Here is an 18,506-nt window from a genome sequence, read left to right on the forward strand (position 1 = left end):
CATTCCTGGCTGAATCCTGCCTGAGTGGAAGGTGATAGAATAAATAGTTCACATGGAGCTAAAAAACAGGATAAAAACCAAGCAACTTGCATGGTCACAACTTGGGCTACTTACTTTTTCTTTTAAACTGTTCTTTCAGATGAAGATAAAAGGCTGTCCCCTCAATATCCTGCAGGTGTCAGTGGAGAACTACATTATTTCTGGGAGCATTCAGATAGGGCAACGTGAACCTCAAAGTGGCCAACTGGGAACCAGCTATTAAAACCAACCAAGACTTCAAAATTAAAACAAATTACCAAGCAGGACTCATATTCAACTGAGGCTGGCTGACGTTAGCCTCTTCCCTACCACTGCTTTCCTGGACTTCTTCCCACCCACAAAACTGTATTATCAGCTATCTCTGCTATGAAAAACACTTACTTGAAACACATCACATATGCTCATAATCATGGCTTTTTAATTCATTTATGGGTTCTTCTTTCAATGAGAAAGTGTTCATAAATAACAAATGGGAGTTACCTGTATTCCTTTCTTTAGCTGGTCCACAGCACAAGTAAGTTGAGACACTTATGATAGCTCATAAAATCTATAGAAAAGCTGGAAACTTATAAGGAGAAATGTTCCAGAAGAGAATGTTATCATAAGAAAATGCAAGCAGTCATTACGACAATGAATCCCCAGTAGTAGGTTAGAAGGAAGAACTCTGGAACAAGCCATTTTCTGATAAAGTCCTTTTAATGGAAAATGTAAAACCCCTTTCAACTTTAATGTACAAAGCCATATGTAACACTTGCACTTTTAACAAATAAAAGCAAGCCAATGTTTTAAAAAAATACATCATTAAATGTATATATGTATATATTTACATAGCATATTAAGTTTAATATTTAGCTTTAAAAGTTCACATAAATTTTACCAAAATGAGACAATTTTAAATAAATTACACCTTTTGAAAATGTTTAATTGTACAGTCAATAGCTTCAACAAAATATTGAAGTGTCCTTATTTAGTATCTACTTTATATACTTCATATTTTACAAATTTTACAATTATTTGGCAGTAATTTTCTGATTATGACATGAATGCTGTGCGATTCAGCAATTTCCCAAATGCAGGCAATAGCTGGTGTTTGTGTCCTATTCTCACAGTAACTGTCTCAATGTAGTGAAAAATATCAGTTATTTTAGTAAACTGTACAAGGTCACATTTACACTTGATCAACAATATAGCATAGAATTTTGTGGTTTTTTTTTTTTTTTCAAAAATAAATACATCATTTTAAATCTGGCATTTTCACAAACATCATATACACTATAATACAAAAACAGCTAGGAAGCGCTGCTTTTTAAATTTAGCTTGTTTTCATAACTAACATTGAATCACAGGGGCTGTGACATATGCTATACTGCTGCGGTATCAGTAACAAGTAATTACTACAAAAGAGAATTTCTTGGCACTGATGGTCTTATGAAGCTTAAGTCAATGTGCATACGTAACATCGTTCGAGAGTAAGTAATTCCAGTTCAATGGCCTAAAAACATCAAACTGGACCACACCTAATTTTCTTCCATGTCCTCTACTTCATCTTCATGTATCTTCAAAGCTCTCACCATTTCCTTGACTGCATGATACAATATATTTTTAACCTGAAAGAGATGTTGGCATTTCTAATCACTTCAGCTGGAGATAAAACTAACAAATGAAAATTGCTATATTAAAAAAATGTTTTTCCCTTAATGAAACAAAGCCAAATTCAAGAAAAACAAATGTCATAGTTAAAAATGTTAAACCGCAAGTCAGGATAAGGGTCACTAAAAATCATACAATTAAATGCATATTGTTAACATGTGGTTGTTATTCAATTATGACAAACTAGGCAGTGATTACCCAAGCAGTTCTGCAGGTTTCCTATTTCTGAATTGAAAAGTCATGCAGAGCAGGAGCTCGTTAGAAAGTTCGTCTCTTACCTGTAGTTTATCATCATAATTGATTTCCTCCTTCAAAAGTCTCAGTTCCTGTGTTAAGTGAAATGACTGTACAAGATGTTCTGGAGACACAAAGTCTTCAGTTACCTGAATACAGCTGTGAAAATTCTGTACCTATCCCCAAAACAAAAACAGTGAAATTTCAATTTTAGGAGGCAGCACTATCAGAGAACTTATTTTCCCCAAAACATCAAATGCATTTCAAAGCAGAACAGGACTTTATAAATGAAATATTTTTACATAATGAAAAGAACAGAACTTTTCCAGGAATCCTTCAGAGAGGCTGATAATCAGATCCTAAATTATCAGTTTAGTCAAGGTGATTTTTTGGTGTTACTTTAGCAACAACAAAAAAGCTAACTGGAAGGTATCTGCTTTACCATTTAGTCAAACAATCTGATGTTTGTTGATGCTCCTTTGGCTTTCAGCATTTGGGTCATTTCACTGTTAACTTTTTTTCTTTTAAGACTTTTATTTATTTATTTATTTGAGAGAGAGGGGAGGGGCAGAGGGAGGAAGAGAATCTTAGGGAGACTCCCCACAGAGCATGGAACCCAACTTGGGGCTTGATCCCAGGACCCTGAGATCATGACTTGAGTCAAAATTAAGAGTTGGACGCTTAACCGAGTGAGCCATCCAGGCGCCCTTCCCTGTTAACTTTTACAACAGAATGTAGATCAAAGCAAAAGAAACGAAATTTAGTTTGTGAGGAATGGGGGTGAAAACTCTAGTTTCAGCTATCTATTGCTCACAACAGTTTTAGAATTACCCTAGGATTTTATTGTGCCTTTCTTTCAAATACTAAAGTATACCTTCAGGCTCCCCTGGCATCAGTACAACTGTTTTTAATAGTTATCCCTCCCCTGACTAAATGGTTTTCGGAAGAAGCCAGTCAACAGTCTTATCTGTTGGGGCGCCTGGGTGGCTCAGTGGGTTAAGCTTCTGCCCAGGGTCCTGGGATCAAGCCCCACATTGGGCTCTCTGCTCAGCAGGGAGCCTGCTTCCCCCTCTCCTCTGCCTGCCTCTCAGCCTACTTATGATCTCTCTATGTCAAATAAATAAATAAAAATCTTAAAAAAAACCCAAACAGTCTTATCTATTATTTGTACACCATGTACAAATTGACTCAGTACTTCACTATTTCTTGGAATTGTTTTCTATTAATACTTAGAATAATCACACAGAAGGACCGGGCTGATCCAATCTGGATTTTATGACATTTTAGGTTGTCTTCTAGTGGTATGAATGGATACCATAGAATTCCTAGGAAAGGAGAAATAACTGAAAACTAAAGCATTTACACTAATTCTAATTTTTAAAAAAGATTTTATTTGCTTGGGAGAAAGATAAAGGGAGAAGCAGAGGGAGAAGAACAAGCAATCTCCACACTGAGCATGGAGCCTGACACAAGGCCCTGAGATCAGGACCAGAGCTGAAATCAAGAGTTGGACTTTCAACCAACTGAGTCACACAGCCATGCCAACACTAATCCTAATTTTTAGGTTTAGTTGGGAGGTGTGAGAAGAAGACAGTTAAGTGGGGAACAGAGAACAGTGAGAAAAATCTAACAATAGAGTGATGGAATCCAAAGGCACTGAAATTCCTCCTTCGGGCATACTATCTACCTGAACAGCTAGCTGCTCAAGTCTGCATGTAGTTTAAGTCAAGCGCTGTCCCTCTAATGATCACCTGATAGCATATATACGCATTCTCTTGCTTTAATCATTATGATGTTGGTTCTTCTGCAGGATGAACATAGTGATGTCTCACATTTTCAGCGCTGCTATATACAGTCTCCCTGGATCTTCACTATGTGTCTCTAGAACAGATGCTCTACTTCACAGAGCAGGAAACTATGGATAAGAAGTTCAGTGCCTGTTCCAAGAAAAATCAGCCAACAAATGGCAAGCCAACAGGAGCCCAGCTTCTGTAACATCTTGTCTAACAGATGCTTTATGGTCCTATATTAACTCAGTCACACCAGCATAGTTTCCAAATGTCCTGTCTTGTTATGTCTTTCACTTCTGTGAACATGCTGTGGGGATTAAGTCCTTCAAAAGTTCTGGCATGTACCTTTCTTTGAGCATGTCTAGTTCTACTGTTTTATAATTTGTCTCTTCATCGATATCCTAATTTTGTTCATATGTTACCTTCCTGATTTTCTTCACCAGTTTCCTTTAACTCTCTGAGTACATTTAAGACAGTTGGAAGAAAGTCTATGTCTAGTAAGTCCAGTGTCTTTGCTTCCTCAGGGACAGTTTCTGCTGATTATTATCCCTTTTTGCTGAAAGCTGGACACAGGAACATTATAATGTGGTCACTGGAAATCAGATTCTCTCTCTACCTCACTGTTGCTGCTGATTATTGGACAAGGCTGTAGCCATCCATTTCTTGTTACTTTCCCACACTATTCTTGCAAAGGCTGTGTTCCTTGTTGGGTGTGATCACTGAAGTCTGTTCTGCTATCTCAGTGGTCAGAGATTTCCTTAAATGCCCCAAATCAGCTGCCCTTTTCTTCACGGAACAGTCTCCCAACTGATGTTAATTTGGATTTGATTCCAGAGTTCTAAAAAAGTTGATTCTGTCAGTTTTTGCCAGTTCATGGTTGTTTTAAGTAAATCACTTTCAGAACTGTGACTTTTATTAGTGCTTAAAAATGGTATTATGCTTTCTAATGACCTCAACCCGATAATATTTTGCTTAAAGGCTTACAGGTCAGTTTGAAGAGACAGGGTTCAGTCTTAAAAGTAGAACCCATTTGAACTTCCCATTCCACTAATTCCTTTTTTTGGCTATCTTTGATTCATTTACATTTCACTTCTTTGACAGACTCTTATTCATACTTGCCTGTGGGATCAACTGTAATCATAAATAGGTAGTGTTAAGAGAATGTGACTCTTGCCATATACATACTGACTTTGGAGAATTTAAGAGTGAAAGATTTTGCTGGAAGTTCTTTTAGCATTATGAATGCAGAAAACTCACAAGTTAGCAATATTATAAACTATGGATGACCAAGCATAATCAATTAAGATAAATAATTAAGGACAAATTTATCCTAAAGATTTTGTGGCTTAAAAAAAAAAAAAAAAAGGCTGCTGTTTAAAATGAAGGCCACTGGGGTGCCACCTGGGTGGTTCAGGCAGTTAAGCATCTGCCTTCGGCTCAGGTCATAATCCCAGGGTCCTAGGATCAGGTCCCACATCGGGCTCCTTGCTCAGTGGAGAGTCTGCTTCTCCCTTTGCCCCTCTCCCCGCTCTCTCTCAAATAAATAAAAATCTTTAAAATGAATGAATGAATGAATAAATAAACAAATAAAATGAAGGCCACTGAGGACATCAGGGTACTAGAGTTAAGACAAAGTAAATCCTGGAGGTCAGGGTCCACCTGCTCCATCTGGTGATATACTGGGGTTCCACAGATTCACTCATGTTTGCCAAGAGAAGATTAGCCTGCCACTGTTCTTAATATATGGAGGGTTGTGGCTAGGATACTTTCCCTCAGTGTGGCTTCTCAAAGTGCTCACGGGTGACAAACCAAAGAATACAATGTATCGTATCTGGTCAAAACCATTTTTTGATAGATGCCTTGTGTTTGTAAGGACTTTCCATCTAATGGTTTTTGAAGTGTGGTCCTCAGAGAGTATTGTAAGCATCACCTGGGGACTTGTTAGAAATGTAAAATTTCAAGTCGCTCCCGCAGACCCATTGAATCAGAAGTTCTGAGGGTAGGGCCCAGCAATCTGTTTTATCAAATCTTCTAGGAAATCCTGATGTATGCCAACACACGAGAAACACTTACTTAGACTTTGGGTTTATTTTAAGGGCTACCTATAGTCTATTGGAAGTGAAGTCATCAATGAAAAGCTTTCAGGACCTCTAAAGACTAAGTAAGTTGTAAATAATTACATCTCAAATGCAAGTTAATATTGTGAACATAGAGTTCGTACTTCCTTTTAATTCTCTCTCAAAACCACATTATCATCACTCTGAGTCATGGACAACACCCTTTCAAAAGAATACAAATAACCATGCTGTCATTATCACACCACATAAGGAAAAGACAGAAATTTTTGTGCTTATAGCTGGCAATTCTATGCCAAAATATGCAGCAGAGTGGTCTTGGAACACTCAGCAAGTTAGTAGCAGAGCTCAGAATAGAATTTGCCAATCTAGGTTATACATGCTGTATTTAGGTATAACATCTTTTATACTCTAGAAATGAAATTTGCTCTCTAGAATCTAAGTGATATTTCTATATATCTCAAAAGAAAGCACGTCTTCCTATATACTTACGTATACAGTCGTAACTGGAAGTTAGATTCCAACCTAAGTAAACTTTTTGAAGGGGCCAGAAAACACATGAAGAGGCCAAAATTTACATGTTTGTACAAAGAGCACAATACATATAAATTATGTAAAGTTGTAACTTTGTTTTTATCTGTATTTGTGCAAAAATATGTTGTGTATGAGAACATATTTTCAGGCTGTCAGGACTTACAAATATTTAAGTGCATTATTCTAAACATGGGAAAGAGCAATGAAAAACCCATAAAACTCTGTCCTCATGAACTTTAAATTCCAGGTGGGGATTAAAAGACAATAAACAAGGTAAACAAATTATGAATAATATTAGAAGGTGATGATTGAAATAGGGAATAAAGCAGGGAAGATGACAGGGAACTGGGAGACACAATTTGCAATTTGCACTTTAAAACTAGGGTGTTAAGGAAGACCTCACTGAGGAAGGTGACATATGAGCAAATAAACCTTTAAAGAATGTGAAGAAGCAATCAGAGATCTCTTATAGAGATCTGAAAAAAGAATTCCAGGCCAAAGGATTAGCAAGCACAATGGCCCTGGGGAGGAAACTTGCATGGTGTATGTGAAAACCAAAGAGAGGGCCAGGTGGCCAAAGAGAAGTCAGAAGGAGGGAAACTAGGAAGAAAGGTAATGAAGAAAGGCAGTGAGACTCGAACAGGATAAAAATACAGATCATTCAGGACCTTGTGAAGCTTTGAGCAGATGTGAACTAAACTTTTTAACATGATTGCTATGCCTACTATTTTGAGAAAACATGGCTCTCTACCCACAAAAAAGCAACAGCAGAGAGACATGTACATGGCACGGAATCTCTGGTAAACACTGACGGCTTCTGCAGGAGGGCAACTGGAGGCAAAGGTGAGGAAGAGACTGAATTTTTACTGTGAAGCCTATTGTACCACTTAGATTCTTTTTTTAAAATTAACATGTAATGTATTATTTGCCCCAGGGGTAGAGGTCTCTAAAATCATCAGGTTTACACATTTCACAGGACTCACCATAGCACATACCCTCCCCAATGTCCATATGTACTACTTAGATTCTTAAAAATTGTATCACTTTATTACATTTCTTTCTTTCTTTTTTTAAGATTTTATTTATTTATTTGACAGAGATCACAAGCAGGTAGAGAGGCAGGCGGGGGGTAGGGGGAGCAGGCTCCCTGCTGAGCAGAGAGCCTGATGAGGGGCTCGATCCCAGGACTCTGGGATCATGATCCCTGAGCTGAAGGCAGAGGGTTAACCCACTGAGGCACCCAGGGGCCCCTTACATTTCAAAATAAAAATTGAGACAGCATAAAACAACTAAACTATCCATACTCCCCCAAAAATTGAACCTTGGTACATACTTTGCACAATGTATAAAAATTAACTAAAAATGGATTTTGGGTCTAAATTTAAGACTAACCACGATAAAGCTTTTAAAAGAAAATGTAAGAGAAAATGTTTACTATCTTGGGCTAGGCAGCAATTTTGGACATACAACAATAAAAGTATGATACATAAAAGAAAAAACTGATCACCTGAACTTCATCAGAATTAAAATACCTCTCTTTGGAAGATATCATTAAGAAAATTTAAGGACAAGCCACAGATTAGGAAAATGCATATATTTATGCATATATTTGCAAAGTATATATTAGATAAAGGGCTTATAAAGTATTGTAGTTAATACTCGAAACTCAGAAAAAAGAAAATACAACTGGAAAAATGTATAAAATATTTGAACACACAGATTTACCAACATAGATATATGGATGGCAAATAAATACATGATAAGATGCTAGACATACTTAGTTATTAAGAAAAAGTGACTTAAATTAAACCTACAATGTGATACCAATGCACGCTTATTCAAATGTTTAAAAACAAAACTGACAATAAGCAGAGGAAATGGAACTCACATATACTACTTTGGGGAATAGAAAATGGTACAATCACTTTGGATAACCACCTGACAGTTTCTTGCAAAGTTAATCATACATTTATTTTATGATCAGGAAATTCCATCACTTATTGTTTATCAAAATGAAATGAAAATCGATGTTCACAGAAAAACCTATATGCAAATTTTTTGGTGGCTTTACTTATTTGTCTCAAGCTGGAAAACACCCAAATGTTCTTCAGTTGGTGAATGGGTTAAGAAATTGTTACATTTGCATAATGAACAACTACCCAGCAATACAAAGGATCCAGGGGTGCCTGGGTGGCTCAGTGGGTTAAGCCTCTGCCTTCGGCTCAGGTCATGATCTCAGGGTCCTGGGATGGAGCCCTGCATCGGGCTCTCTGCTCAGCCAGGAACCTGCTTCTTCCTCTCTCTCTGCCTGCCTCTCTACCTACTTGTGATCTCTCTCTGTCCGTTAAATAAATAAAGTCTTTATTTAAAAAAAAAAAAAGGATCCAAGTAATGGTATGTACAAAAACATGGATGAATCTCAGAAGTATTATATGTTGAAAGTCAGAACTATAGGAGGAAAACTAAGTAGTTGTAGGAATGTCAGATAAGAGATGACTAAAAAAAGGCAGGAGGGAATTTTTAGGAGTAATCTAAGTGTTTGGTATTTTGTTGTGTTGTTACCTAACTATACAGTTCTCCAAACTTAAAGAACTGCACGCTAAAATTATACCTCAATTTAAAAACTGCACTGTCCAGTTTAACTTTAAGAAAATAAATATTGGGTAAGTTAAATATAAAAGGATTTTCAAGGGAACCTGTCTTATATTATCAAAAAATTCTTTCTATTTACAAAGTAGTACAAAATGTACTATTCTCCTAAATAGGCTACTCCATTGAGGTGCTTTACATTTTGATACAGATTAGCTCTTTTCTGATAAGAGACTAGAAGGCAAAAAAATGGTATGTGGGAACTTGAATTATTAATGATACAATATCTCTGAAATGATCAGGTAAGACCAAGGGACAATAAAACAATTTAACATAAATAATGCATTAAACTTAGTATAATTAACACATTTTTTCCTCTAGGAAGTTATTGTCATGAAACAGGTATATTTATTATGATGTCTGTATTTTACTGTCATAAATGCTATTTGATATCTAAGAATGATAAATCTAACCCTGAGCTTGACATGTTAAAAACTAAGCAAATATGATCACTTAAAGAATATTTGTGCTATTACATAATGATGTGACAATGCTACACAGCAATAATTGCATATATAGTTATATAAAATGTGGAAAACATTCCTTGGTTTAAAAAAAAAAGGACACACACCTGATACATCTCAACTATCATGTGGTAGAAGAGGTGGGGAACCAACTCTGAGGGTAACTAGCTTTCGGGGTTCTTGGATTTCCTCTGCACACTCTGCTACTATGAGGGCTAAGCTGGTGTGTGGTAGCTCTAGTCTATTTATCAAAATCCACTGTATGCTTTTAATCCAATCCTCCATGCCCATTATCTATTCTATGCCTTTTTTCCAGGTTCACAGAGTCAAGCCACAGAAACAAAGATAATATGTTTATTTTACTTCTTAAAATTTGTGGATCAATAGCTATAAAAATTACATTATCATCTTTCTTTGGACACACTATTGCTATGTTAGCAAACAAGGCAGGAGTTACACTAAAAGCCTGAATTATGGAACGTTCTAGCCAACACTTCATTCTGCTCAGTTTGGTGCCTAGAAAATGTGTGATCTCAGGTCTTAATACTTAAGTGTTAAGTCTCTCTACTGAGAACTAAATATATAGTATGTCTCTTTTTCCTCCTTAAAAAGTCTTAAAAAAAAAAGAAAAAGATTTCGATCCACTAAGTGGAAACAATATAAATATGGAAATCTGGCTCACGTTGAACCAATTTAAGTTCTCAAAGCATTTAATCGTGTCAGCTCTTTAAGCAATGGAAAGTTGTTTGTGGTTTCTTAATGAAAGCAAACTGGGTGCAGGTCATTCTCTTACTTATCAGGACTTCCTTTTCAAAATCGGTTCCTTCAGTAATAGAAGCGTGAAGAATAAGTTCTTGTGTACCTGATGAAGGGCTCCCGCTGGTAAAACAATGGCGTCACCAAGGAACTGAATGAGAGTCCAGGTCCTAACTCCATACTCCTCAAGAAGTCTTTGGCGCAGCTTTTTGTTCACGTACCAACTTTGGTCACGTATCGGATCATGTTCTGGGAGAACTTCAATGCCTTGTTCTTTTGAAATCTGTAGTATGAATTAAAATGAAAATATACACTTCAATTTTAAGTAAGGGAAATGGTAAATTCTGTTCAGATAAATTCCAATTTTCTTTGCAATAATCATCTTATTTTCTTAGAATCTCATGGAACGATACATGTGCTTAAGTTAAAGAAAATAATATTCTATGACAATTTGAAAAGCCAAGGGATATTAAAACAATACTGCACACTGAGATCGTGTTAATAAATGGGCTGTTAATAATGGGTGCCTGGGTGGCTCAGTCAATTAAGCATCTGCCTTCGGCTCAGGTCTTGATCCCAGGGTTCTGGGATCAAGCCCCACATCAAGCTCCCTGGCTCAGCAGGAAGCCTGCTTCTCCCTCTCCCACTCACACTCCCCCTGCTTGTATTCCCTCTCTTGAGGTCTCTCTGTGTGTCAAATAAGTAAGTAAATAAATAAAATCTTAAAAAAGAATAAAAAAGTAAAGTGAATCATACTACCACCTTCTCACCTCTTCCATCCACCATGAAGTTTCCATCCATTTGGTTTCTTCTTTATAATTGTTTCAACAGTATAGCACAGAGATTAGGAAAAGCTTAGCTTAGTAGCTTTTTTTTGTCAAAAGCCAAACTATCCTGTATGAACTTGAACATTTCCTGATCTTGCTTTTTTTTTAAAACTTAAGTACAAAGATAAACATCTTTATATTGCTAACCCTCTAATCTCTGACAAATCAATTTCACGGGACCCTTTTACTAAACCAGTGAATTAACCATTCTGCTTTAGAAAGCAAAATTTATAACATTTTAAGTTAAAATACTGGTAGGTATTGAGATGAGACAAGAGGTACAGAGCTACAGCTCCTTTACTTCATACTGAACAGAGACAAACCTTAAGTCCATTCTCAAAGAAAATGCAGTATTAATGAGAAAAGCAGCAATGATGGCCCCTTGAGAGAAATGCCTGTAATTGCATATTTAACAAATATTTGAGCAAAGGATTGAACTAATCATTCTAAATTAATGTGTTTCATTCAGTGTTTAACAACTAAATTAAGGTATGATTACTCAAAATTTCAGTCTATTCAAATAAGTGTAACAGAGCAATTGATGTGGTTAGGAGCAGAATTACTGCCTGTGTCAACAGCCAAACTATTAATAAAAAAAAAGATCCTACCTTCTTTAGATGTTTCTATGACATATTTTTATATCCTGTAATTTTCACCACTTTTCAATAAGGGTAACCTCTGAGTCATCAACAGATTAGTTCGTTATATAAGATAGGGGAGCACTAGCAACTGAGAAGAAGTTGCCATTCAAAGACCTCAACATGAAAAGGGCTTTAAAAGGAGCAAGAGAAAGGAGCTTTTGACTTACAACAATAGTAAGCAGTTCCCTCCTCTTTTGAAGTAAAAATTACCTAATGATCCTATATTCCTGAATGCCAAATTAAGTTACATTAAAAATTACTAAGTCCTTGGCTCAAGGTAAAGAGATAAACTATTTGCGACCTAAATTTATACCTTCTGAAGAAATTCCCTTATCTTGTCAATGTCTTTCCCTGCATAAATATGCCACAGAGCACCAGGTATTTCACTTGAGTCCTTCAATCGTTTTCTTAAAATGTCATCCAAATCTTCCTCCTCAAATTTCTTGAGTATTCCTGAAACATAGGAGAATATTTTCAAATTGGTCATTAAAGACCACCAGAAAGCCAAGTATCCTAGAATTGATCTATGGGAGCAGAACAGTGCCAGATTAGATCAGGACTCTTAGTTAAAGAGGAAGTAAACCCAGTTAAACTGTTACAGAACAGAAAACAGTGACCATGCATAACAAGGGACAGAGTAACGGTAACTTTCCCAGATCATTTGTCTTCTGCAAACCAAGGACCAAGAGACTAAAAACTCAAGGGTTTCTAAATCAAACTTCATCAACTTTCTTCCTGTCCTAAGGGGGTGGTCGTAACAGTGATCTGTACTCATACACCATTTCTGAACTTAAACAAGACTTTCATGGCTACTACTAACTACTTAGTAAGGTAGGCAAGGATCATAACCTCTATTTTATTTTGGGGGCTGGTGAGGGGGCGGGCAGACAGGGAGAGAGAGAGAATGCTAAGCAGGCAAGCACCAGCTCAGTGTGGAGCCTGATTCGGGGCTCAATCTCATGACCCTGAGATCATGACCTGAGCGTAGTTGGTGCCCCAACTACAGCGAACATTTTAAAGAAAGGTTCTTTTCAGAGTAAATTTATTGCTTGCTACAAAGAATACATGAAATGTTTCCTAATTTGTAACAGTAAATTCTTCCTTATGTTTAAAGTCAATTGCAAAGATTTCTTTATTTAGTCATTTATTCTTTATTCAGTAGGTCCTGAGATCAGGACCCCCATCAGACCCCCTGCTCAGCAGGGAGTCTGCTTCTTTCTCTTGCTCTGCTCCTCTCCCTGCTCATGATCTCTTTCTTGCAAAATAAATGTACAAAATCAAGAAAAAAAAAGGAGGAGGGGGATTATTGGGGTAGGGAAAACCTTTTTCATTTTTTATTTTTTTTTGAAGATTTTATTTGTTTATTTGACACAGAGAGAGAGAGAGAGAGATCACAAGTAAGCAGAGAGGCAGACAGAGAGAGAGGGGGAAGCAGGCTCCCTACTGAGCAGAGCCCCTGATGCAGGCCTCAATCCCTGGGGACCCCCCCTCCCCCCAGGCCATGACCTGAGCTGAAAGCAGAGGCTTAACCCACTAAGCCACCAGGTGTTCCGAAAGCTTTTTTTAAATGAAGGCCTCTAGGGGGAGGGAGATGACATTGAGCCACACTTTGAAGCGATTTACCAGGGAGACAGGTAGGTAGGTGGAGGAAAAAGCATATGCTTTAAATAAGCGGGTGTTTCTTCAGGTTTTAGGCATTTACCCTAAAACACTCTCTTGGTGATCATCTATAAAGAGTGGCAAAAGCTTCAGATAAAGACAGCCATAGGATTACAATGATGAAATGTTTTCTTTTTTTTTTTTTTTTTTTTTTTAAAAGATTTTATTTTTTATTTGACAGACAGAGATCACAAGTAGGCAGAGACGCAGGCAGAGAGAGAGGAGGAAGCAGGCTCCCTGCGGAGCAGAGAGCCCCATGTGGGGCTCGATCCCAGGACCCTGGGATCACGACCTGAGCCGAAGGCAGAGGCTTTAACCCACTGAGCCACCCAGGTGCCCCTGAAATGTTTTCTTAAAAGACAAAATACTATACTTATAAATGAGGGATGGGCGGTGAGCAGGAACAAGGATGAATAACAAAGGCTCAGCATTTGAGGACATGAAAGATTAGTAGAGGAGAAAGGCAGGTATAAATTCTGTATTATAGAACAAATGCTAAAGGGGTTGATTTGAAAAAAGTGCAATGAGGCACAGAAGAGATAATGAACTCTGTGGAGTCACAAGCTTTGAAAAGATAATCTGAACCACAAGTCATACTTTCTGTATTAGAGACAGGACTACAACCCAAGTGTACCTGACTCTCAAATCCTTGGGAGTGGAGGAAGTGAAGAGTTTATCGATTATAATCAATGTTAATTCAGGAAGCTGAGAAACAGTATAAAAATGAGATTCTAGTTTGGGGGGAATTCAGGTTGTGTTTTATGGAAGCTGTCAAATATACACAAAAGTAGAGTGAATACTATAGGAACCCCCATGTCCTCAGCACCTAGTCACTAAGCTTTAGATACCTCCTTCGCTCCAGATACAGAGCTGGTTATGTACATGGTGGTTGAGTCATGTATAGAATTTCAAATAAAGTACATGTAAACTAGAAAGGTAGGGAAAAAATTCTCTGACTCTAGGAAAGCCTGGGATTCTATAAGGGTAGTTAAGAACTAGAGGAGTAGTATCACAGAAGCCAAGGGCAGTACCTGAAGAAGAGGCAGGGATTGACAGTACATTTATTTCAGAAGGGCAAGCATTAAGACGACCAGAAAGTAACCACTGGAACCACTTATCCAGTTGTGAATGTTAGTGAGGGCTGCTGTAAGTAATTTCAGTGGGGCAGCAGGTCTAAGGCCAACGTGCATAGAACTGAAATGTGAGTAAGAGCTGACAAAAGACAGCAAAGAATTTGTTACAAAGGCTGGAGCTACGGGATGGTGGCAAGGAAGACGAGATTTGAAAGTTTTCTTCTGAACAGTCTAGAGTGTACTTCTACTCTGAAGAAAATAACCAGGAGAGAGGAAAAGTTTAAAGACCTATTTACATAGAAGGGGATAGCAGATGGAACAAGGTTTTGGAAAGAAAACTAGAGGATGGAATCTAAAACCTCTACAATGGATAGAAAAGCTTCTATCTACTTTGGAGAAAATATCCCTTCTCTGATAGTAGAGGGGAAAACATGAATGTCTGAGGCACAAACCAAATCTTAATCATCCTCAGAACCCCAGGACCCAGTTTCTATTCTCCAGTAAAGTATTTATAAGTAAGCTTAACAGTTTATTTCCACAAACAGAACATTTAAAGATAGGAAAGGAACAAATAAAAATACTCATTTTTAAAATTAAAATTTGTTTTATTGAAAAAAGGTAAATCAAGCACTGTTAAAGATTAGAATATCCCTATATTCACTGCAATTCTTTTTGCAATCTTTGCTGTTTACTCAGAGGCTGACATTCTAGATAGTAAATCCTAGTGTGTATGGTTATTCGGTTTCATCGCGAAGACCATTATTCTTCAAGTTTCTTTACCTGCTTTTGAGAGAATGCCATTTCCTTTTGCTATGCCAACATAGACTAGAATATTTACAACATCAGAAACTTCAACGTGGAGATTTGTTGTTCCTATGTCATGATCTTTAGCAGCCGCTACACCTGTGTATAAAATTTTATAAAATTTTATTTGACTGTAAACATATTCTAGATATTCCCCCTAAAGTCAGCTCTACGAGGAAAATTTGTTAATTATAATTTCAGCTTTAGTTTCCTTGTTCCAAAGCCTGCTCCCCAAGAGCCACAATCCAAGAAATTTCCATAAAAATCAAATTACTAGAAAATGTAAATATTTTGCAAGAATTGTACTTGCAAGAATTAGCAAGTACTTAACTATATTGAGTTATTAACTCAAATAACTCAGTTATTAACTATACTGGCTATTAATTTCTAATATAGTGATGACTTCAATGGATTACTAAAAAATGGATTTGATAGAGCCTAAAAATCACTAGTCGATTTATCTTTGGACAGAAGTTAAAATGTCATATAATTCCAAGTTCACAGAAATGCAAATATATACCTACCATAGGCACTGCACAACCTGGGTCCTAGATCAGGGCGTACAAAAAATCCTGGCAAATGAGAGGCCAAGTTGAATTTTCCTTCTGGACTACAATATTCTGGCAATGGTAGGCTTTTTAAAAGATCTTCGTATCTGAAGAATAACAACATTGACTTCATCTGAATACAGATTAACTTTCTTGGGTGCCTTCATATACAAATTTTCAAATACAAATTTTCAGGTTGTTTAAACTTTTCCTTAAGCATTCTGCCAATTAACACTTCCCTTGACTTCATTTAGTTTAAATGAATGCCTAACACAAGGACAAGCACAGAACAGAAGTGACACGGAATTCTGAACTGCAATTCTTTCTCTAAACATAGCAAATTAAAAGCATCAAGAGAAGGGAGGTCATAAACAGTACCCAGCATCCTTTGATAATAGCATGTTTTCCTTTACTGACCTAACATAAAGACGTTATCCTGCTGAGAACAGAGATTGGGTTTTGTTCTTAATTGGCAAGGAAAATGCCTGAAATAAAATACGTAGTTCCTTATCCTACTTCTGGGGATAATCTCAGACAATTTCAAAAACTCAAGAGTTAAAATAATAAGTTTTAAAAATATATACCTTGCTGGCATCATAGTCTTGAAGTCTTCTCCTGAAGGGCAATCTTTCAGTTTTAAAACAACTGTTTCTCCATTTTTCGTTTTTTGTCGTTCTATAAAGAATGCAGTTTATTATTAAAAGGTAATTTCTGCCTTTTAATTTTTACTAATGTTTGGAATAAATGACTTGATTATTGTACAGTATGTATTTAATGAATGCTTGCTTACTGAGTTTAATTTCTTATGTACTTACATAGTATTAGGACTTTTATTCCTTATGCATTTAGGTATTTGTAATATTGCAAAAATATCCTTTAAAAATGTTTACAAGTGTTATTGAAACTAGTCTTACATTTTTACTTTTAATTTTCGAAGTGTTTTACATAACATATGGGGTTTAACATCAAAGGTTTATGGGGTTGCCGAAAATATTCCCCATATGATACAAGTAAACATGATATAAATAACTTATTTATGGTTAAAGGATATTAGGGGTAGAACCAAGGAATAAGACCTAGTCTCTTGTTTCCAAGTATTTGTCTCTTCTTTATTAGCCAAAGTAATATAGACGTTTCAAAGATTAAAAATCTGTTAAGTCATGTTTGCAATTTATAATTTTGGGGGGCTATGTTTCAGAAAGCAGTGAAACAAACAAAAAACAACATACTTGAAACTTCTTCAAAACCATCCCAGAATTCCTTAACATTGGCATTTGAAATAATGCTGTCTTTGCAGTTCAGGAGATCAGCTTGGTGGTCTCCAAAATCAAGACTAATTGACTCCGCCTTCCACAAGCTAATGTTCATTTTCTTATGCACACCAGAAACCACTGCAGGCTTATAAATAAATAAATAGACAGATCGAGAAGTTAAAAGGTATATGAACACTTCCAAAATTCGATTTTATACACATGTACAACAAACAGGTAACATGTTAAGTTTTAAGACTAATGAGACTAATGACAAATTGTGAAAATAAAAGGGACTTCTGAAAATAGTCCCTGACCTGAAAAGATACACATAATAAACTGTCAATGAGAATAGGTAAAGAGAGAATGCCATGTAAATACACTGCCATTTTTTAAAAAATTAAAATTAACATGTAGTAAATTTTCAGGAACAAAGTCTTAAAGGGCTACCCTAAAAATTTCAGTTCTAGGTAGTATAAATATGAATTTTGGGCTGCATTATTTATAGACTAATTTTTGAAGATAGAACATAACCTACTTATATATCCTTATGTGTGATATATATAAAAAGATTTTAACAACATACATATAGTCCTTGAGATTAAAACATAATTTGTATTACTTAAAACACATACACACGTTCTTTACCTCCAGAAGGATCTTGATAAATAAAAATATTACACAATAAGGCAAAACATTAAATTTCAAGCTTAATGGCTGACTCCCTGAAAGTAAATCTTTCCTTTGAAATCAGATGAATTTGAATTCCCTCAAGGCTATCTAACCCAAAAACTAACAACTGAAGATTTAAAGCTTCTAAAACTCCAATGCTGATGTAAAAAGACCTCTACAACAATCTGATATACTATCTCCAAGGTTCTCAGTTTTAAAAATTCTGTTAGAAGCAAAAGTCTGGGATATAGAAAACAGAGAAAGTTGTGACTTGAGATTCTCTTGTAAAATACGGCATTTATTAAGTCTTCTTAAACTTCATTAAGGTAATTTTATTTCGGGAACTATAGAGCAGAATACCCTAGCTAGGGTTCTTATCGCAAAAGATCTCTCAAAAAGAAAAGAAAAACAACAAAATTACCTTAAATCTGGTTAACGGCTTACTTGGGAGACCACTCCATTAAACTTCCCTTCAACAGGCTAATAATACATCCAACTATTAAAAATAGGCTCAGCAATTAATTAACTATCGTTGGCAATTCAGGTATTAATTCCCAGTCCCTATTGTGGCTATCCAGCCCTGATGCCACTCTTCCTAACAGTAAATCATATTGTTAAAAAAAAAATGAGGGGCAAGTTAGCTAGTGTATTAGAATATTGTCAAGCAGAATTCGTAGGCTACCATCATCATCATCATCTTCTCAAAATACTAGAAACCTTCCTATTTTGATTCCTTGCCCATACCCTTATTTTCCTTGAATTCAACTTCCAATCTGCTTTTGCTATCAATTATTTTAATATGTCAATTTGACTCATCAATTACTATCATCTACAGGATAAA

The 18,506-nt window shown here is 36.3% G+C and overlaps 1 protein-coding gene across 4 annotated transcripts in view; it reads right to left on the minus strand.

The window, feature by feature from the left end:
- Window positions 1-716: 716 nt before the first annotated feature.
- JMJD1C (jumonji domain containing 1C) overlaps window positions 717-18,506 on the minus strand; it is a 320,851-nt gene continuing 303,061 nt past the window's right edge. For all 4 annotated transcript variants that reach the window (XM_032314095.1, XM_032314093.1, XM_032314092.1 and 1 more), the window contains 8 exons: window positions 16,973-17,141; window positions 16,328-16,418; window positions 15,720-15,850; window positions 15,172-15,294; window positions 11,973-12,112; window positions 10,298-10,474; window positions 1,968-2,099; window positions 717-1,646 (listed from right to left, as the gene is read on the minus strand). In XM_032314095.1, the coding sequence (XP_032169986.1) occupies window positions 1,557-1,646; window positions 1,968-2,099; window positions 10,298-10,474; window positions 11,973-12,112; window positions 15,172-15,294; window positions 15,720-15,850; window positions 16,328-16,418; window positions 16,973-17,141 (1,053 nt within the window). In that variant the 3' untranslated portion in view covers window positions 717-1,556. The remainder of the gene's footprint in view (window positions 1,647-1,967; window positions 2,100-10,297; window positions 10,475-11,972; window positions 12,113-15,171; window positions 15,295-15,719; window positions 15,851-16,327; window positions 16,419-16,972; window positions 17,142-18,506) is intronic.

This window comes from Mustela erminea, chromosome 14, assembly GCF_009829155.1.
Source record: "Mustela erminea isolate mMusErm1 chromosome 14, mMusErm1.Pri, whole genome shotgun sequence".
NCBI lineage: Eukaryota > Metazoa > Chordata > Mammalia > Carnivora > Mustelidae > Mustela > Mustela erminea.